The 23,730-nt window shown below is 38.5% G+C and overlaps 1 protein-coding gene across 2 annotated transcripts in view; it reads left to right on the top strand.

The window, feature by feature from the left end:
• Positions 1-23,730, top strand: part of gk (glycerol kinase) — a 111,578-nt gene that overhangs the window by 8,969 nt on the left and 78,879 nt on the right. For both annotated transcript variants that reach the window (XM_043700744.1, XM_043700743.1), the window contains exons 2-3: positions 18,796-18,869; positions 22,243-22,349. In XM_043700744.1, the coding sequence (XP_043556679.1) occupies positions 18,796-18,869; positions 22,243-22,349 (181 nt within the window). The remainder of the gene's footprint in view (positions 1-18,795; positions 18,870-22,242; positions 22,350-23,730) is intronic.

Here is a 23,730-nt window from a genome sequence, read left to right as displayed (position 1 = left end):
TCCGCTGACATTCACAGACTGACATGTTTATACACTCACTAACACTGAGACATTCACACACTGACACTGACATTCACACACTGACACTGAGACATTCACACACCTCCACTGACATTCACACACTGACACTGAGACATTTACACACCTCCACTGTCATTCACACACCTCCACTGACTTTCACACACTGCCACTGAGACATTCACACACTGCCACTGAGACATTCACACACTGCCAATGAGACATTCACACACCTCCACTGACATTCACACACCTCCACTGACATTCACACACCTCCACTGACATTCACCCTCTGTCTTTCACACACTGACACTGACATTCACACACTGCCACTGAGACATTCACACACTAACAATGAGACATTCACACACCTCCACTGACATTCACACACCTGCACTGACATTCACACACCTCCACTGACATTCACATTCTGGCATACACACACTGACACTGAGACATTCACACACTGACACTGATTCACACATCTCCGCTGACATTCACACACTGACACTGACATTCATACAACTCCAAGACATTCACAAACTGACACTGAGACATTCACACACCGACACTTAAACATTCACACATTGACACTGATATACACACACTGACACTGAGACATTCACACACCTCCACTGACATTCACACACCACCTTCCACTGACCTTCACACCCTGACTTTGAGACATTCACACACTGACTTTGAGACATTCACACACCTCTGCTTACAGTCACACTCTGACATACACACACTGGCACTGAGACATTCACACACTGACACCGATATACACACACCTCCACTGACATTCACACACCTCCACTGACATTCACACACCTCCACTGACATTCACACATTGACACTGAGAAATTCACATACCTCCACTGACATTCACACACCTCCACTGAGAAATTCACATACCTCCACTGACATTCACACTCTGACATACACACATTGACACTGAGACATTCACACAACTCTGCTGGCATTCACACACAATCACTGAGCCGTTCACACACTGACACTGAGACAGTCAGACACTGGCATTCACACACTGACGCTGACATTCACACACTGACACTAAGACGTTCACACACCTCCACTGACATTCACACTCTGACACTGACATTCACAAACTGACACTGATATACACACACTGACACAGAGATATTCACACACTGACACTGATATACACACACTGACACTGCGACGTTCACACACTGACACTGATATACACACACTGACACTGATATACACACACTGACACTGACATTCACACACTAATATTGACACTGACATATTCACCCAGTGACAGAGACACTGACATACTGATATTGACACACACTGAGGCATTCACACACACTGACATATGCTGACACTAACAGAGGCTCAAGCTGCCTTTGAGACATGCATACACTGACAGACACTCTCTCATATACTGACACAGAGACATACTAATGCAGAGGTATACACATACTGATACAGATGCTGTGACACTGACACTGAAACACTGACTCATGCTGACGCAGAAACAAAAATACTGACACAAAGACATACACACACTGACAAACACTCTCAGACTGACACTGAGACATAACCAGACACTGATAGAGATAAACACAGATTGACACAGGCAACACACATTGATACTCAGACATGCAGACACATGTTGATACAGACGCTTCTCTTTCATAGCATTGCCCAACTACCAGTTTGCTCTGTCAGCTGCTCTGAGGTGGGCTGTGAATCCATCACTCTTATGCTTGAATATGTTTGAGCATCTCCTTGATGGTATAAAGAATGTTTTGAGGATCCATTATAAACTCTCCATATGTCATTTTGTTTTTAAAAGTTGTCAATCCTATTGCAGGGAAGCAACTCTGCCAGATTAATCTGTTTTTTTGTAGCTGAAAGTCTGGAAAGCTGTTATATGTTTCTTTGGGAGATTTAAACCTTTTCTGTCCCTGCCTTACTCCCAGTACATGTTGGGACAGCTCCTTTACTTTCTTATTGCTGATAGATCATTGACAACTTCCTTCTTTGTAAGGGATCTATGCCATGAATTTGTTGATTTTGGGATCTTCTGTAAAAACTGATGTTGAAGGTCTCATAAAGTCATTCACCATATTAACTATTATAGTTGGATTTTAAAAATAACAGCAACAGAAATGATGAGCCACTGAGTTTAGAAATGCATTAGCTGTAATTAAAAACGTGAGGAATGCATGTTATCTGATATTTTGAAAATTATTCCCAGTGTTTTCTCTGCTGTGGGACACCAATTGTTATCTTGTGCATGACTGTTTTTCACTGCTTTGGGGCTTTCAAGTTTAAACAATTTTATAATTTAACTAAACCCTTATATTGTAAATATTATGCACGTTGTGTAAAAAGTATAAAGTTTGTCACATTGGGAAGGGTGATGTATATTTCTCAATGTAATGTTTTTCAAAACATATTGCTTAAAAGAATTTCATCAATTCCTTCCAAAATGCACAGTATAAAAGAAAGTGTCAGTGTTCAGATTGTAATTTAAATACCATTAGTTCACATTCCACAATGGCAGCTGATAATTTGAATTTGGTTTCACAACTTGCCATAAAAGGCTGCAATCAGCAAAACAGACCATTTGAGGTTTTGTTGCACTGTGGTGGTATCCCTATCTCAAAACCAGAAGGCCTGGGTTCAGGTCACATCTGCTCCAGAGGTGTCTTAAAAATCTAAAAACCAACTAGCCTCCTGAATTGTAAAAGCAATTATACTAGCTCACTAAATTCTTTGAGAGATTCTTTTCTGTCTAATTGAACTCTCCTTGTTCATTCTGGCAGAAATGAGATGACAACACAGCAATATATAACTATCTTTTAACTAGTCTCAGAAGTTGTCTAGCAAGCCTTGAGTAGAGGAAGTAGGGATGGGAAATAAAGCCAGCTTCATATCTTCCATGTCCTAATCTCTATTGTTTCCAAGCTCTTCAATGTTCAGTCTCACATTTAAATCCATTCATGATCTTTCCTTATACAGTTTCTATGACATTCTCCAGCTCCTGTACCTTCCTAACTCTGACCAAAATGAAGCTTTTGCTTCTTCTGACTGACTATAGGCCTATCTCCCTTTGCCCAATCATTCAGCTATCCAGACATGGAAATCTGAAGTGCTTTAGCATGTTTTCCTCTAAATATTGATAACGTGATATTAAATCTGATGGTTTGGTATGGAAACACAAGTGAGCAATGGGCCAAGAGAAACTAACTCTCCAAACAGCAATTTTGCTGCAGATGAATTAGTGGGGCTGGGAAAACAAGCAAAGAGAAAAATGTGAAAGAACATGGAGCAGATAGTGCCAGACACCAGTAAGGCGTTGGGGTCAATGTGGAATCAGGTCAGGGAGGTGAGGTGAAAGAATAAGCCGATTTATTCAGCCACAGAAATATATGCAAAAATGGAATTCTGTACAGGATTTTTTTGCCCGAAACGTCAATTTTCCTGCTCCTCGGATGCTACCTGACCTGCTGTCCTTTTCCAGCACCACTGTAATCTTGACTATATTGTTTTATGTTGACCCAAATTACTAGGCGGAGCATGTCCTTTATCAGGAATATGTGCAATTGGCATAATTGCCAGAGGGTTAAGAGTGGAGCTGGGAATTATTAAAGCATAAAAGCTAGAATTGTACAAGGTATCATATGTTACAGTTTTAAACTTAACACAACACAACTAAGTATGTTATTAAGCCAGTGCCTTGTATAGCAGATTTCATTATTTTGTTGATTATGGTATAAAACACTATTAGCAAATTTTAAATTGGTTCACAGTACATTTACTGATGATAAGTATGAGCCAAGAGGAATCTTACTTCTGTCTCCTGTTTTAGAATTGTGCAACACATTGTTACATGGCTTATATAGCTAAGGCTTAAATGTTTGAAAAGAAACTGATCACTTTAAAATCATGTATTTCCATTCTGAGCTATCTGATTCTCAAGCTTTTATTGTCACTCCAAATATGGTTTCACATTGGTATTATCCTCAGGAGGGTTTAGTGCACATCCTGAAAAAATACATCCCCCAATAATTTAAAATAGTCATGGAGAAAGACGATTTACAATCAAATATAGAAAGGCTTCACAGTAAAAGGTGAATTGAAAAGGTGTCTGACTCAAGTGGATTAAATTCAAACATTGCCAGACAAACAATACTTATACATGAGACACCTTCAAAAGGTAGACACATTTTGATCTCAGAGGAAGCTCTGCACTGTTGAAGATGCTGTCTTTCAAATCAGGTGTTAAACTGAGGCTCTAGCTCCCCAATCAGTTGAACGTCTTTAACATAAAAGGTCCCATGACGTTATTTCAAGAAAAAATAGGAGCTACCCGAATCCTTTGGGAAACATTTATTCCTTAGTTTACATCAGAAAACAGATCATCATTCATTATTATATTGCTCATTGTCAGACCACTTGACATACATATTGGCTAAAAAAGCCGTTGTTCTTCCCATTGTGAATTTGAAACATGGCCTACCTATAGTAGGCACCTTAAAGTACTGGAACAACACCACCAGAGATCCGGACGAAAAATCCTTCAGATCACTTGGGAAAACGCACTAACATCAGCACCAACATCACTACCACCATAATTCCGCAGCAACTCCAATGGACCGACCATGTTATCCAAATGCCCAATTCATGTCTCCCAAAACAGATCATGTACTCCCAGCTGAAGGAAGGTCAGCATGCCTCTGAGTGGCCAAAAGGAACATTTCAAGGATAATGTCTGGACCAACATCAAGAAATTCCAACATCAACAACTGGGAGGACATGGCTACAGGGTTATGGGGTTAAGGCAGGAACAGGATACTGATTGAGGATGATCAGCCATGATCATATTGAAGTGGTGCTGGCTCGAAGGGCAGATTGGCCTACTCCTGCACCTATTGTCTATTGTCAAACTGGAATCACTGGAGAAACATCATCCAGCAGGGAGCTATATATCATGAAATCGATCTCCACTATGCCACTGAGCAGAAGTGATCCTTGAACAAGGAGAGACAGAACATCAGGAAGGCCCACCCACCATCATCTCCAACTACCCACCAATGCCCATACTGCAATAGAATCTGTGGATCCCGGATTGGCCTCTTCAGCCATCTGAACACATTCAAATGGACGCCCTACAGGAGGACAATCATACTTGACCCAAGTTACCAGTGATGATGATGATGATTAGCTGTTGTATTTCCTCTAACAAAATTTCCTCTAACAAAACTTACCTTATTGACTGTAAAGTACTTTGAAATGTTTGCGGGTGATGTAGAAAGGTTATGTACATGCAATGACTCCTTTCTATAAGGCAATAAACATTGTAAGACAATTGTAAATTTCATAATATAATAGAAAGCTCGGTTGAATGTAAAAATTACAGAGGAAGCCTGAAGAAGGAAACACAAGAAGCTAAGAATAAATTGAAAGTAGATTAACACCCAGTTAACATAAAATGGAAGCCAAGTAACTTTTGGAAAGATAAGTAGTAAAAGCATTGTCAAAGGAAGGATGGGACTGATTAGCGACCAAAAGGAGATTTTCTTTTGGAAACTGAGGGCATGATGAAGTACAAATTTGTACTTTGTGTTGCTGATTTTGTAGCAACTGTGATCTGAGATAAAATAAAAATAGATAAAGAGGAGATACTTCAATATTTTGGTAAGATTTAAAGTAGAAAAGTCACACAGTTGGAATGCATTTTTGATTGCTGAGGGATGGAAGGCTGGAAATTGTGCAGACTTTGGCCTTAAACTTCCAATCTTCCCTAAATGTGTAAGTTGCCAGAGGGCTGCAAAATTGTAAATATTACACTTCTGTTTCAAAAAAAAATGGAATGGATAAACTTGGAGCAAATATTCTTTGAAAATTATTGTTGAGTGTTGTCTGTTCACTTCAACATATGGTATGGTTAAAGTTTTTAGTATGACTGAGTACATGCTATATCTTAAAGGACACAACTTGTGAGCAGCCTCTGTGTATCTTCATGACTGATGTGCAGCCATGAAGTTGGGAGTTAAGAGGAAACATTGCAGACAACTATAGGATGTCAACTTAATGCCAGCAAAACACTTAGAACAAATTGTGCAAGACATAAAAGGCATTTGGAAAAGAAGAGTTCATTTATGCAAGCGAGCACTTATTTGTTGAAAAAGATCAAGTTAATCAAACATGATGAAGTTCTTTGAAGAGATGGAGAAAGTGCTGCGGTTACTATGGTTTTGTGTATATGGGCTTTCAAAAAGCGAATGCTGAAACACCACATGGTATACTTGTTGTGGATAATAAAACAAAGAACTGTGGATGCTGGAGATCTGAAATATACAAAAACAGAACTTGCTGTTGAAACTTAGCAGGTCTGGCAGCATGTGTCGAGAGAAAACAGTTAATGGTTTGAGGTTAGTGACAGGCAATAAGACTTCATTACTCTTTTTCTCCAACTCCTTGAAATAAGGGTCAACATTCCATTAGCTTTCTTGATTACCTGCTGTGTCTGTGTGCTGTCTTTCTGTATTTTGTGCATAAATATCCCCAACTCCCTTTGAGTTGCAGCTTTCCGCAGTTTCTCTCCATTTAAATAGTACTCTGTTCTTTTGTGATTTTTTCCCAAAATGAACAACTGCATATATTTTCACGTTATATTCCATTTTCCAACATTTTACTCACTTACATAACCTATCAATATTTCTCTGTAAACTGTGTATATCCCTCTCACAACTTGCCTTTCCACCCATTTTGGTTTTGTCTGCAAATTTGGCAACAACAATTAATGACTTCCTCCAAGTCATTAATCAGGTGGTTGTGGAGTACACAATTGTAAGACACTGAATTTATAGCGAAAGTTTAAAGTGTGATGTAACTGAAATTATACATTGAAAAATACCTTGATTGTTTGTTGAGTCTTTCATCTGTTAGAATGACCATAATAGTTTCACTTCTTTCTTATGTAAATCACAAAACTTTTTTTTAAAAGTTATATTCTCAGGTTAACTGTAACAATTAGTGTCAGCCAGATAATATGTTGAAGGTGTTAGCCCCCTGTCTGTGCCATAATGTTGAGACTGATTCTAATCTTAAAAGTGAGTTAACATAGTCTTATATGGATTCGTGCAGTTTTTGAGCAAAGTACAATGTAACTCTGCAATTATAAATTCACCCCACAAACGTATATGTATATGTGTGCATATGGGTTTGTGTGTGTGTCTGTCTGTCTGTTTGGGATGGAGGGTTGTGAGTGTGTGTGTGAGAGAGAGAGTAGTTCGCGTGTGTGTGTTATGTGTCTGTCCGTGAGAGGATGCATGTGTGTGTGTGGGAATGTGTGTGTGTGTCTGGGTGGAGGGTTTGTGAGTGTGAGAGAGAGTGTATGTATGTGTAAAGTGGTCTAAGTCTGTGAGAGGATGCATGCATGAGTGTGGGAGTGTCTGTGTCTGTAGGAGTATGTGTGAGTGTCTGCGTGTGTGTCTGTGTGTGTGTATAGGGGTGTAAGGTCCGAAGTCGAAACACTTCTGTCTATTGATTGTTATGCGGTGCCCATTCATCCGTTGCTGTAGCCTTTGCTTGGTTTCACCTATGTACCATGCCTGAGGGCATCCTTACCTGCAGCATATGAGATAGACAACGTTGGCTGAGTCACATGAGTACCTGCCACATACATGGTGGGAGGTGTCCCCACGTGTAATGGTGGCGTCCATGTCCACGCTCTGACACGTCTTGCAGCGCTTACCGTGACAGGGTTGTATGGAATTATCCTGAGAGCTGGGCAGCTTGCTACGAACAATGATCTGTTTGAGGTTTGGTGATTGTTTAAAGGCGACCAGTGGAGGTGTGGGGAAGATCTTGGTGAGGTGCTCATCCTCATTGATAATGTGTTTCAGGACATGAATAACATGGCGTAGTTATTCGGCTCCTGGGAAGTACTGGACAACGAAGGGTTATCTGTCAGTTGCAGGACGTGTCTGTCTCCAAAGGAGGTCATTACAGTTCCATGCTGTGGCACGTCAGAACTGGTGGTCAATGAGTTGAGCATCGTACCCTGTTTTTATGAGGGCATCCCTGAGTACCTCAAGGTACCCATCACGTTCCTCCTCATCTGAACAGATCCAATGTACGCGTAGGGCTTGTCCATAGGGGATGGCTGTTTTAATATGATTTGGGTGGAAGCTGGAGACGGGTAGTAATGTGAGGTTGTCTGTGGGTTTGCGGTAGAATGTGGTGCTGAGATGTCCATCCTTGATGGAGATGCATGTGTCCAAGAATGAGACAGATAGTCAAGAGCAGTCCATGGTGAGTTTGATGGTGGGATGAAACTTGTTGATATCACTGTGTAGTTTTATCAGTGACTCCTTGCCATGGGTCCAGAGGAAGAAAATGTCATCAATGTACCTGGTGTATAATGTTGGTTGGAGATCCTGCATAGAGAAGAAGTCTTGTTCGAATCTGTGCATGAAGATGTTGCCATATTAGGGTGCAAATTTGGTCCCCATGGCTGTTCCATATGTCTGGATAAAGAACTGGTTGTCAAAGGTGAAGACGTGATCGAGGCTAAAGTGGATGAGTTGTAGGATGGTGTTTGGAGATTGGCAGTTGTTGATGTTAAAAGTACTGAGGTTGTTGCCGCGATGCCATCATTGTGGGGGATGCTGGTGTAGAGTGCGGAAATATCCATTGTGACAAGGAATGTTCCCAGTTCAACTGGTCTGTGGGTGCTGAGTTTCTGTAAGAAATCCGTAGTGTCACGACAGAAGCTGGGAATCCCCTGTACAATAGGTTTAAGATGCCTTCAACAAAGCCTTCAACCACCTGATGAAGGAGCTGCACTCCAAAAGCTAGTGCTTCCAATTAAACCTGTTGGACTATAACCAGGTATTATGCGATTTTTAACTCTCTGGGATTGAAGGTCTTTACTCTTTCTCAAAAGAGAAAGCAGAATCTTAATAATTTTAAGGCAGAGGTGCTAGAATCGTGATAAGCATGGTGATCAAAGGGTATAGGAAAACCAGGATAATAGATTAATCAGATTAACTGTGATCATCTTGAATGGTGGGATAGGTTCAAGGGGCTCAAAGGGCCTGCTTCTGCTCCTAATTTAAATAGATGTTCATAATATGAATGGAAAAAAAGCAAGGAATAGGATTAATTAGAAAACTCTACCAAAAACCTGGCACAGACACAAAGGGTCACAAGACACCTTTTTGTGCTGTCTTTCTACAAATCCACCTTTATATATTGTTAAAACAATATTAATAAAAATCTGCATGGATTTAAATATTTTCTTCATCGACTTTATCTACAAATTCTTTCAAAGTGAAACTGAGTCTTTTCAAGTCCTGATGAGGCTCTAGAAATTTGGTCAGTTGCCATTAAAAACCTGCTTAGTGAACACATATTAAGAAAATGAACGCAGCATATTTTATCTAAATGTGCCCTGCAACGTTTGCTGTTTATATGTTCATCACAATTAAATTTAAGTGTGGTTATTGGCTTCAATTACTAAGTGTAATGATTGGCCTTTGTTGTTATCAGTTTCTTCATCTAACATCTTTCTGTGCCAGTGAAATAAATAAATAAGAACGGAAGAAACAAGAGCAGAAGGCAATTCAGCCCCTCAAACCTGCTTCACCATTTGATATGTTCATAGATGACCTCAACTCAGTCTCCACTCTAGTTTACTGCTCGCTCTCCATAATCCTTCAACCCATTACTAATTAAAATCCTGTCTATCTCCTCCTTAACAAAATTATTCAATGTGTAACCATCCAGCAGACTTGTGCTGAATTCCAGAGATTTAACGATCCTTTAAGAGAATTAATTTCTACATTAGGCATTATTTCATTTTTCTATAAATGAGCTTCCTAATGCTGAGATATGGACACTTCTGTGTTATATGCCTGCTTAGTTCATGATCACAACCATTTGGGTCAGAGTACATAATTCTGAGACATGGAAAGCAACAGGCTAACCTCTTGCAAAATACTGTACCTTATAACATTGGAGTTACTGATCTCTAAGCAATGCCAACAGGACATGTGTCAAATCTAAAATAAGGTAACTGAAAGAAAAATGGCATGGAACTAATTTTGCTGTTCGAAAGTAGCATTTTAATCTTGTACTACTGAGCATTTTCAAGAGTGTTGTAAAGCAATACACTGTTACCAGATGAGGACAAGGCTACGTATAATGACGTCAGTGATTCAAATGCATTTTGAAGTGTCATTCATCGACAAATGGTTTAAAATATGGACTTTGATCCTGTTGCATAAACATTCCAGGTTCGAGCTATAGTCAAGCAGGATTCGGGGAATTGGGAGATGGTGTTGAGTATGAAAATGTGACTGGGCAGGAAGGCATTTCCATTGTAGACTAGAATGCATCCTAATCAAAGGTTTTGGGTTAAGGAAGCATTGTGGTAGAAAGAAAGCCATTGATATCTGATAACATTACTATTTTACCATAATTTTGTTTTCAAAAAGGTTGCTATTACAGTAATATATTCAGCCTGATTTTTGTCCATGTTTGGGTTGGAAACACAGGAGGGAGAAACTTTGGCTCTGTAAAACCATTTTTTTTTAAATGACTGCCTGCACTTTGGATTTTCAGTGTGGAGCTGCATGCTGAATTGAGAATCATGCCCCAGTGACCTGGGAAGAGTCTCAGAGGATACACAGTTCCTCAAGCCTGCCTCAAGAGCCAGCACTTGAAGCAAAATTTAAAAATAAAGATTAAAACCAGAAATATTCCTCCTGCTCTCACCCCATAAACTTCCAATCCCCATTCATGCCAGCAACTCTACGATCTTTCTTTAGCTTTTTGCCATCGTCTTCCCATTAACCCAACCCCATTTACCCTATACCCCCTGTGCCATCCTTTGCACATCTATCCTCCTCATTAATCCTCATGCTATATGTGTCACCCTATGCCTACCTATCCATACCCATGGCCCCATTCCCATTTACCTATTCTCCATGCCTGTCAAAACTAGTGCCTCTGAACCGACATCCTATGCCTTTGAACCCACATGGCCCCTCATACTTCCTATTCTAACCAATACCCATATAACTTGGTTCCTTTAACTGCAATGTGTCTGTCTCTAGGACCCTTAATTGTCCTATGCCAACTCATCTCCTACTCACCACCTTTGTCCTTTCTTATCTGTACCAACTCGCCTGTCATCCAGCATTAGCTTGAGTCAGGAGCCAAGAAGCATCATGACAGAAATAAAAGCTCCCAGTCTTTTGGTTATGTCACTACTGGAAAATATAGGCTCTCATTGATTTAGGGCTTATGCCCGAAATGTCGATTCACCTGTTCCTTGGATGCTGCCTGACCTGCTGCGCTTTTCCAGCAACACATTTTCAGTTAAAAAAGTAAACACCCAAGACAGAGAGATTGCAAGAACAGATTACTTATTAAAAGAAACATCTCATTTGAGTGGTCAATGTCTTGTCTAAATAACATTTAATTTGTGGTCAATACTTAAAAACCTGAGGTGATAGTAGGTGGAGCTATCAATCCACAGGCTCCTCTATTGTGAATTAAAAGCAGATTACAAAACACACACACACACACCCATGCAGACAACACTCCAACTGAGAAAAGCACTGTATTTTTTAAAGTGCACATTTATAAACAATTTCCTTCACAGTTAACTGTTTCAAAAGACATCTCAGCTAATTCCTGCTGACCACCCCCCCCCGCCCCCCCCCCCATATATTTGACCCATTCTCCTAGGATTACCAAATGCCCTAGATGCCCTCCGTCAAATGATCTCTAACCCCTAATCCTAAAAGGTCCTGCATCTAAATCGACGTCTCTCCAAAGTATTACTCTAGCTATCCAAAGGAAAGATACTTTCTTAAAGAAGTTGCTGGAGAAGTTCAACAGGTTTGGCAGCATCTGTGGACAGAAAGTAGACTTACTGTTTCGAGTCCAGTGACACTTCTATCTGGTCTAATTTCCACATTCAGGGGGCTCCAAAATCCCCTTTCAAAAGAAGCAGTTGATCAATTAAGTAGCCAGTTACCTTTAGGAAGTGGGCACTTTCAAAACTCAGTCTGTCCTCAATCCAGCCCCATGAAAATTGATAGACAAACAACAGAGCAGGGCTTGGGAGTCCCAGCAAGTGCTGTCATTCTTGCCCCAATAGAGGCACACTGTCCCACAAATTAGAGTCTAGATACAAATTATATCTATGAATTTTTTAAAAACACAAACTGTTAGGTGATAACACAATTAGGCTTGAAATTTCACACAGGTGGAGAATCTCACCATTATTACAAAGCTTGTGGTGGGGGCCCAAATCTGGGAGTCCTGCCCCAAACTCAGCACATACCATTTTCGCAGGTGGAGGAATAATGAGAGGTTCTAAGTTACACTTTATTGTTCATGTAGACACAAATAAAGAATAGCTGTTTTGGTCTGATCTGTTTTTTGTTCGTGAAATGTCCAAGATTTTATTTATCTACTTTAGATCTGGTAAGAGAATAGATCTAAGCTGCCAAAGAGTACTTGTTTGGATACATCCTGGGATGCCTTTGGAAATCGTTGAGTGATTGATAAACTTAGGTATGAATGTGCAGAAGGAGAGCCTAATTTTGTGTTTTATCCTATTTTTGACAGTGCTGGAGCACTAAATCTAGCCTTTTGCTCTGACTGCCTCAGTACTCTGAACCTCCCACCATGACTCCCACCAAGCCCAGCCACTGGGACAAAACTTTGAATTTCCAGGGCACCTTCCCTTGATCAGGTTTGCAAAGTCAGGAATTATTCCAACCCAGGAGCAAAATTCTCACCTTTAGTTTCCTAGGTGCAAACCTCCCAATTAAATTTTGTGATTTTTCATCACCCTTCCTACTCAAGAATAAGAACTGAATACAGTAATCATAAAATTAGCTTCTTGCAATCAATGGCATGAAAGGGTGGTACATTAATGAGGTCCATGCTTGTGAGGGTGGAGAGTTCCTCAATTAGGTCATTGAATATTATGTAAGAGAGGAAACTAAATATATTTTTCCACAGTTGCTCAAGTCCCAATAAAGCACTAATTGGCTTTTTGTTTCAATAGTGAGAGCATGCTGCATTATTGGAGGTTGTGCCTTTTAGATGAGACATTAAATTGCAGCTCCAACTGCCTGTTCTTTGCTTCAGCTGAATATAAAAGGTCTTGTTTTACTATACAAAATTGAGAATTCATTCCACCTTCAAAAAGATATCAATGTTTCTTTAAAGTTGTTTGCTATTCATTCCACCTTGAAAAAAAACTTCTAATATTCATTCAAATTATTTGCTATTTTCATGACTTTTCAGTATTCAAATTGCACATAGTATTTGCCAACACAATAATGGTTCCACTTCCAAAATAATTCACTGATTTGTGAAGTGCTATGGAACCTGAAGATATTGATGAGTATATTCAGAAAAAAATCCTTATTCTTTGAGAATCACTGGCAGATGGGAGTTTCCTCAATCCAAATCCATTTTCTGAGGGGAAACAATTTCAAACCGAAATAACTATACTACTGGTTAGTTACATGCTCTTTTTCATATAGTTTAAATGTAAGCACTTACTTCCACACAATTTTTAAATCTAAGTCATTTCGAATAATTGCTCAGTATCAGAAAAATTGTGGACTGGTAAAATAGCTTTTTCCTTTTAATTTTGATTTCCTGTCAGAGTCCTTTTTGTTATCATAATTTTAAATAGCATTTAACTTTGTTGTATAGCATTAAAATATCTAACTTTAAAATCAAAGCAGGAATAATGACCTTTTACTTGTTGATAATGTAAAGATGTGCTAGCAAATATATGTATTTGGATTTCTTGTAACTTTGAACATATGACTCAGCCATTTTAAATGCTGCGTCTTCAAATTCTCATCAAGTTATACATTTCTTCGCATATCTTGAGCTGACACTGGACATTCTCTGTAGTTTAATGCTATAGGTCAAGAATCCTGTGTCTAATTAAAGCATAGTATAACTCAAGCTATAATGGAACTGCTTGAGAGAAATAGATTCTGTAACCTGGTGTGATCCTCCTGTATACATTTACTTTATCTTCTGGAGGCAAACTAGCTCTAATAAGAGGAAGCAAATGTAAATCAACTCACTAAATTTATTCTGCCTTCTGAACAAATAGAATGACATAGTCAATGAATTTAAACCTGCTTCATTTCCTCTTTCTAGTACAGAAAATAGAAGTAAGTATACCACAGTATTCCTGTTAATGGAGTGAATACACTGTGCTAGCTAGCAATTTCTCTGATTAAGCAATAAACATTTGCAGCACTAAATTTGAGTCCTTTATACTTTCATGCAGACCTTATTTTCCTAACTGGATAGCAAACAAAATTAGGAGGGTAAAATTAGGTTTGTTGTGAATTGCATTTTAAATCATGCTGAATTTTCTTATGCAATTTCATCCTCTGTATTCTGTGTCCAAGAATTTATTAGTTAGGCCTTTAATCAAGTTGGCTACTGCCTTCATAGGTGGAGATTTTTTTGGCAATATATTTTACTGAGTGTGTGTGATTTAAAATATCCTGCTCAATTGCAAAATCTTGGCAAGATTTGTATTTAAACCGTATGAACAGACTAATTTGTCACAATAATTACAGGGTTACATGATATTTACTACTGGTAAGGCATCTATCTATTTCATGAAGCCACCTTTATACCCCTTCAGCTGCAATACAGAGATAAAATCTTGTGCAAGTACCATCTTTAAAGTAATTTAATTGCCAGCTTTCCTTCAGAGAGCACATTAGTTGTCTCAACCCCACTTTCCCCACTCCTCTCACTAAACCATTCTTTATAACTAGAAATGAGCATGTTGGAGCCAGGTTTCTCAGTTTCATGATTTTTGAATGTGAATTTGTGGCTTCTGTTTAAAGAACTTTGATCTAGTTTCAAGTTGTACAAGCTTAGAACAGAAAGTCTAGTTGGAGTCAAGAAATGGAATTTTAAAATTTTAACGCAAACACTCACCTGCTATTCAGATATCAAAAATTAAAAGCGGGGCATTGTCTCAAGTAGGTATAGATAATATTTTTATTAGCTTTTTGAGAGGAGTCCTTAACATTTCCAAATAACCTTTTACTCTCTATGATATTTTCTTTTTGTGGGGCTACTCGAAAAAAATATTCTGGACTTTATCGTTTCAAAGATAAGTTCAAGATTGCATGATTTTAAATGTTAAACCGTATTATTTCTCAAACATAAAAGCCATGTCGACTAAATTGTCAAAATTCTGATGTTCACCAATTTAATTGGCAGGATGTTTAATGTGAATAATTGAGTGTGGTTACAGTGAGAAACGGCTGTGTGAAATAGATATAATTTTAAGCCTACAAATCTTAGTCCTTATTTTATTTAGAAACTTAGATTACTTTAGTTATCACCTTCTGAAAACACATAAGCTGATTTATCTTCTGTTGATTAAAACTGAATAGTTTTCTAAATATTGTAGTTCACAAAGACAACACTGAAATTCTTTCTTTCATTGTTTTATAGTTTACAAATGCACGTATAAAACTTTTTTTGACTGTAACTTCCTTCATACATAAGTCACGTGGAATCTTTTCCTTTATTATCCAGGGTATATAACATAAGAGCCAAGGAGTTTATGCTTGAATCTATAAGTAATTTGTTAGGCCAAAGTTCTATTACAGCGTGCAGCTCTGGTCACCTGATTACAGATAAGATGTTGTTACATAAGAAAGGGTGCAAAGGAAATTAAGGGTGTTTCCAGGATTGAAAAATGCAGCTGTAAGGAAAGATGGATGTTGTGGGTTGTTCTCCCTGCAACAGAGGAGACTGAAGGGAGATTTAATTTGAAGTGTAAAAAAATTAGGAGCCTGGGATAGGGAGGATGAGAAAGGTCTGTTGACCTAAGGATGTTGATGGGACTATTGGGTTTGAGTTATAAGATAGGCTGGAACGTTTTTCACTGTAGCATAGAAGGTTGAGGGGTGACCTTATCGAAGTTTTAAAAATCATAAGGGGCATAGATAAGGTGAATAGCTAAGATATTTTCTCTCGGGTGGAGGAATTCAAAACTAGGGGGCCATATTCTTAAGGTCAGAGGAGAAGGATTTAAAAAGATCTGAGGGGCAGGGCAACCTTTTTATACAGAGGATAGTTTGTATATAGAATGAACTGGCGGTAGTAGATGAAGATACATCATTTAAAAGACATTTGGACAGGTACATGAATTGGAAAAGTTTAGAGGGATATAGGCCAAACACCGGCAAGTGAGACTAGTTTAGTTTAGTTTGGGAAACTTGATCAGTGTGGATGAGTTGGTCCGAAGGCCGAAGGGTCTGTTTCCATGCTGAGTGACTCCACCTCTCTGTGAGAGAGACTAGTGACTGAGTTAGAGATTTAAAGTGATTGGTGGAAAGAGATGAGAAAACATTTTTCACCAAAAGGCTGGTAGTGCCTGGAGCTCACTGCCTGTAAAGGTAGCATAGGCATAAACCCTTAACTCATTTTAAAAATGTCTGGATATGTACCTAAAGTGCTGTAATCTACTGGACTGCAAACCAAATGTTAAATAGGATTAGACTGGGTGACTCATTCTTCTGCTGGTGCAGGCACAATGAACCAGATGGCCTTTTTTCTCTGTTATAAACCTTCTATTCTAACTGGTGTAAGGTTCAGGCGACTCTCAAGTGCTTGTTAACTGATGATGATGCTAGATTTGATAAATCTGGTAATTTTCTCTTAAATTCATGCCCAGAAAAGCAATAGATCATGTGGTCATTTGGTGACATTCTCAGTAAATCTCCACAAATTCTCATGTCAGCAATCGCATACAGGTGTTAATAGTTCAACTAGTGTCCCTGTAATGATTGTTCAGAAAATATTATTTGCAAGTATGTTTGAATATTTGACTTTTTTTTGTTATGACCAGGTTGGGGTGATTCCGCTCCCCTCTTTTCAGCTTTATCGTTGTCTACAACAAAGGTTTAATTTTGTTTTGGTGCAAAACTGTAACTCTTTCCAACTGACAAGGTTTCTCAGAGTTGGAAAAAGGAGTAGATCTGTTATTTGCCATCCCTGAGGAATATGATAAAGACACAATGTCAAGTATATGGCCTTAGTGAGTCTCACAGATACAGGTACAAAAATAAAAGTGGATAATGTCCAGTATAAAAGGAAAATCTTTGAGAGTACTTGAGACAGGATTTTAACCTAAGACTATGGTTGGCTTATTGATTTCTGGCCATCAGTGAAGGTTGCTTTTAATTTTAAGTAATAGAGTCATAGAGCTGTACAGCATAGAAGCAGCCAGCTTGGTCCAACTCATATCCACGCCAGATATCCTAAATTAATCTAGTCTCATTTTCCAGCATATGGCCCATATCCCTCTAAATCCTTTCTATTGATATACTCATCCAGCTGCCTTTTAAAAGTTGTAATTGTACCAGCCTGCACCACTTCCTCTGGCAGCTCGTTGCAGACATGCACCATCCTATGCTTGAAAAAGTTGCCCCTTAGGTCCCTTATCAATCTTTCCCCTCTCACCTTAAACCTATGCCCTCTGGTTTGGACTCCCTCACCCCAGGGAAAAGACCTTGGCTATTCACCCTATCCATGCCCCCATGATTTTATAAACCTCTTTAGGCCACCTCTCTGCCTCCGTCACTTCAGGGAAAATACCACAACCTTTTCATCCTCTCCCTATAGCTTAAACCCTCCAACCCTAGCAACATCCTTGTAAATCTTTTCTGAATCCTTTCAAGTTTCACAATATCATTCCTATTGCAGGGAGACCAGAACTGCTCACGGTATTCCAAAAATGATCTAACCAATCTCCTGCAGAGCAGCAAAATAACCTCCCAACTCCTGTACTCAGTGTACTGACCAATAAAGGCAACATACCAAATTCTATACTGTCTACCTGCAACTCCACTTTCAAGGAACTATGAACTTGCATTCCAAGGCCTCTTTGTTCAGCAACACTCCCCAGGATCTCACCATTAATTGTATAAGTTCTGGCCTGAGTTTCCTTTCCTAAATGCAGCTCCTCACATTTATCTAAATAATGTTCTTGGTTTCTTGGTGTTTCTTTCCAGTCAATGTTGCAACAGACTTTTCTTCTTCAGATGCACAAGGGAGACTTTTTCAGCATGGAGGTTCTACATTCAAATGTCAATTTCTCCAGCTCAGTCAAAATGAGTTCCTTCAAATATAAAATGGTTGTCTCTTCTGGATATGGAAATAATGATTTTAGGTTTGTTAATTGTAGACAAAATTTCATCCTCAACATGTGAACATTCTCAGTAAGTTGCATCTTAAAATAGGAAATGAGGGCCAATTTATGCCTCCCTGGCAGGGACATCCTGGCTAGTTTAATTGTTCTGACTAAAAGTGTTAGCTTCAGTTCTGCTGTCTCTTGCTTAATCCATATTGGTTTCATGAAATTTGACCAACCAGTGGGCCAGGTGATTGCTGTAGCCATTGTAACTTAGTGTTTTTGGTCACTTTTTAAAGTAATTTCAGTATCAAATTAGACAATTGAATATGATAATCATTAGTCCATGTTTTATATCATTGTGGCATTATTTTAAAACGTTCATCATATATAGCATGACATTTGCCGTTTTTCATTGATGTTGACTTTCACTATAGTTGTGGATAGTATAATATTATAGTAGATAAATACAACTTTTTTTCTGATGTTAATTTATTATCTTTTTTACTGCGTGAAGAAACTGACGATTTACAACCACTTTACAGGTCTTTAATCCGAAGACAACTGAAATCATTGTTCAACACCAAGTGGAAATTTTGCAGAAACTTCCACAAGCAGGGTAAGATCATTACAATTCCCTTGACTGTTTACCTTGCTGGCAGACTTACCTGGTGACGTGGTGGAGTGGAAGGGGCAGAGAGAATTCTTAAAACTCATTGGTAATTAGAACACATTTTATCACTCATTATAACATTAAACAAATTGATACATTTTATGACATTCCAGTGCAGGTTCAGCTTGACTTCCAGATCTGATCCTTTTGTGTTAACACTGTTGCAGAGTTCATTAACTGTCTGTTGCAATTAATACAATTTTTTTAAAATCCAATTTATTCAGTATTGAAAGTATAATATACCAATTTGCCACCTTATTTCATGAAGCGTCAGTAACGATCAGTTAATTTTGTGAGAAGATATCCTTCCGAATGCACTCATCTTTTTCTGGAACTATTTTGAGTGTTTCAGATTGATATTATGTCGTATACTTAACCAAATTCTGTCAATTATCTCCCATTTTCACACATTAGGTTATTTTAACTCACTAGTTGGTAAACTGCCATTACCATAGCTACTTTATCTGCATCATCATCATCGTCATCATCATCATCATCATTTCCACTGTGTCTCGGTACATGTGACAATAAATTTAATTCAATTCAATCCATCATCAGTGTCGTATTATTTCCTTTGTCTATAAAATTGACTAACATTCTTAACTGTTCTCTGCATCAAATGCTGCTTTAAAGATCCTTGATTTTCTTCTACTCAGACTAGCGTTCACATAATTTGTGACTACCTATTCCTTAACTTTTTTTTAATGATATGTTTATTAAAATTTAATGATATACATTTTTTTCCACTTTATATCTTCACTGTGTAAATGTGATGTTAAAGTTCATTTTTATAATAGCACTATTTCCAAAACGACATGTAATCAAGAAGGTACTGAATCAGTTGATTGAGGAAGATTGAAATTTCCTTCAATTGATTGATAGTTTGAAGTTCAAATATGCTGTAATTTTCCAAATGCTGTTAGAATTTCAAAAGGAGAATATGAAGGAATAATATCCTTTTAAAACATGCTTTTGTGCAGCCTGTCCAACCCTCCAGTTTCAATGTAGTAATGAGTTCCTTATTGCAGTGTAGAAATCAAGCACGAGGCACTTCAAGCCTGGCATTTTGAAATCTCTTCTGTTTCTTTTTTGGATGGTATTATGGCAAGTTTTATTGACTACGGGTTTGATTGAGTTCAAAAATGTTTCAAATATCCTTCTGACTAGTCCTAATTCAGTAACCTGAATAATAATGGGTTTACATTCATTTAAACATTGTACAGAAAGCTTGAGTATTTAGAGTAACTGACTGTTGGCATGATTCCCTCAGCTGTTTAGAACAAAGGTTTATAGTGTCAGAATAAAGAGATGGCCATTTAAGACTCTGAGATGAGGTAATATTTCTTCACTGAAATGGCTGTGAATCTTTAGAATTATTGCCATTTGGGAACTTGTGGGTGCTCAATAATTAAGCATATTGAAGACAGATCAACAGAAAATCATCAATAGAAATAGTAAGCAAATAAAGGGATTCTGGGGATAAGGTGGGAATATGAATTTGAGATAGAAGAGCAGTTGTAAGCTTATTGAATGGCAGATCAGTCTCATTGACTGGTTTGCCTACACCTGCTCAAGTTCTGATGATTTTTGATACCTTTTTTCTTGCATCTTTTTTGAATCTTATCAGAGAGTCATAGAGATGTATAGCACAGAAACAGACCCTCCAGTCCAACTCGTCCATGCCAACCAGATATCCCAACCTAATCGAGACCCCCTTGACAGCACCCGGCCTATAACCCTCCAAATCCTTCCTATTCATATATCCATCCAGATATCTTTTAAATGTTTGAATTGTACTATGCTCCACACTTTCTCTGGCAGCACATTCCATACACGTACCACTCTCTGCGTGAAAAGGTTGCCCCATAGGTCTCTTTTATATCTTTCCCCTCTGACCCTAAACCTATGCCCTCTAGTTCTGGATTCCCCTACCCCAGGGAAAAAAAACTTTGCCTATTTTTCCTATCCATGCCCCTCATGATTTTATAAACCTCTATAAGGTCACCCCTCAGCCTCAAATGCTTCAGGGGAAACAGCCCCAGCCTACTCAATCTCTCCATATAGCTTAAATCCACCAACCATGGCAATATCCTTGTAAATCTTTTCTGAACCCTTTCAAGTTTCACAACATCCTTCCGATAGGACAGAGACCAGAATTGCACGTAATATTCCAAAAGTGGCCAAACCAATGTCCTGTACAGCCGCAACACGACCTCTCAATACTCTTACCAATAAAGGAAATCATACCAAAAGCCTTCTTCACTATCCTATTTACCTGTGACTCTAGTTTCAAGGAGCTATGAACCTGCACGCCAAGTCTCTTGGTTTAGCAACATTCCCTAGGACCTTACCATTAAGTGTATTAAGTCCTGCTAAGATTTGCTTTCCCAGAATGCCGCACCTCAGGTTTATCTAAATTTATCTGCCACTCCTCAGCCCATTAGCCCATCTGATCAAAATCCTGTTGTATTCTGAGGTAACCTTCTTCGCTGTCCACTACACCTCCAATTTTGGTGCAGATTTGGGATTATTGCTAAGAGCTCTTTGTCTTTATTAGAAAGGACAATATCCAATGCATGAACGTTATCACTCATGGGGAAAATAAAATATTAAAGTGGTTGGCCTCAACAATGAATATATTGCTGAATGGCACCAATCAGCAATGCCCCTTTGCTTATGGAGCTGTCTAACACGGAGTGTCATGTACAGGACAACTGGAGACGGAACAGTCTGCATTTTACTGGAGCTTAATGTCTTGAATGTCTTCCTCTTGTTTTCCAGTCTGGAGAGTTAGTTAACATTGAAGCAGGTAGCTACTAATAGTTCTGTTAGACTCTATGCTAGTCTTGCAGACTCTTCTGCTAATTTTGAATGATGAATTGTCAGACTGATCACTGTTCCTTATAGTAAGACATTCTTTCTCAACAGGCAAGCTATATCTTCCAGTAATACTGACCAGGTTTTGTTTGGTCTGAATGTTAGTGGGTCTTCGTAACAATTGAATTGTAATAATTTCAAGTCAGACAGTGTGAGTATGTGTGAGGATGTAAGTCAACATTGATGAGAAATAAGGTAGATCTAAATGGGATGGGAAAGGAGCCTCTGCCTTGTGTTTCTTTCAGTATAGACAAATTAACATGAGATAATTGAGAATGTTATGTGATATTTTGAAATGGGTAATGTCATGACATCAAATCTTACCTCTGCATATAAAATCTAACAGGTACAACTTGCCCTTCAGTTGCTAATTTGTTGTTCCCTGTCCTTTCTTACATATTGAACAAGTTTAATGATCAACAGTTTTCATTTTATTCTATAGATGGGCAGAAGAGGATCCAAGAGAGATTTTGCGTTCAGTTTTTGAATGTGTTGAGAAATCATGTGAGAAATTGAAGCAACAGAAGATTGATGTTTCCAGTATTAAAGGTATTTAACTTGTAAATGTTTGTGGTTAGGTACATAGTGTGATTTATTAGCATCTTAGAAAACAATCAATGCAACTATGCAAAAACAAAAATAAAGTATTCCAGAGTTATGAAATAAAAACAAAGTGCTAGCAAAAATCAGCAGATCTGTGGAGAGAGAAACAATTCAAGTTCAGTTGTTTCAAAATTAATAGTTATTTTGGACTAAATGTTTCTCGTCACACTCTCCATAGATGCTGCCAGATCTGTCAAGTTTCTTGCTGTTTTTAAAGTAAGGAAGCATTGATAACAAAACTAAATGAACTTGTGTAATAAATGCATTAACTAAACATTTGTGCCGCACGTGTCAGTTTGACCTTAGCATTCAATTCCATTACTATAGTGGAACCTCCCACCATTAATACCCCGGGAGGTACTATTGACCAGAAACTTAATTCAATCAACCAAATACATACGCTGGCTACAATAGCAGGTCAAAGCCTGTGAATTCTGTGGCATTTAATTCGACTCCAGATTCCACAAAAGCCTATTTACCATTGACAAAACATAAGGGATGGATCCTGCATGAGTTCAACACCATCTAATACAAAGCAATCCTATTCACCGTCTTAAAAGTTTTGTCCCTACATTTTTGGAACAGACAGTGAGACCGTAAGAAATAAGAACAGGAGTAGGCCATTTTACCTCAGAGGCCTACGGTAGATTCATGGCTGATTTAACATTCTTCACACCTACTTCCCAGCATTTTCCCCATGACCCTTGATTCCCCTAGAATCTGAGAATTCTGTCTATCTCAGCCTTCTATATACATAAGGATCCTGCCCTCCCTCTCTGTAGCACAGTTCCAAAGACTATCAACTCAGAGAAGAATTCCTCCTCATCTCCATATAAAATGATGCTACACTCTCTGGTCCTGACTGTCACATGGACTGCAGAGGATTAAGAAGGTTGCAAACTACCAGCCTCTCAAGACCCCCTAATAGTCAGAGGGAAATTGAGAAACAAACTTGTAAGGAGATCTCAGTTATCTGTAAGAATAATAGGGTAGTTATGGTAGGGGATTTTTAACTTTCCAAACATCGACTGGGACTGCCATAGTGTTAAAGGTTTAGATGGAGTGGAATTTATTAAGTGTGTACAAGACAATTTTCTGATTCAGTGTGTGGATATACCTACTAGAGAAGGTGCAAAACTTGACCTACTCTTGGGAAATAAGGAAGGGCAGGTGACTGAGGTGTCAGTGGGGGAGCACTTTGGGGCCAGCGACCATAATTCTGTTCGTTTTAAAATAGTGATGGAACAGGATAGACCAGATCTAAAAGTTGAAGTTCTAAATTGGAAAAAGGCTAATTTTGACGGTATTAGGCAAGAACTTTTGAAAG

Source organism: Chiloscyllium plagiosum, chromosome 12, assembly GCF_004010195.1.
Source record: "Chiloscyllium plagiosum isolate BGI_BamShark_2017 chromosome 12, ASM401019v2, whole genome shotgun sequence".
Taxonomy (NCBI): domain Eukaryota; kingdom Metazoa; phylum Chordata; class Chondrichthyes; order Orectolobiformes; family Hemiscylliidae; genus Chiloscyllium; species Chiloscyllium plagiosum.
This window is presented reverse-complemented; position numbering and strand designations above follow the sequence as displayed.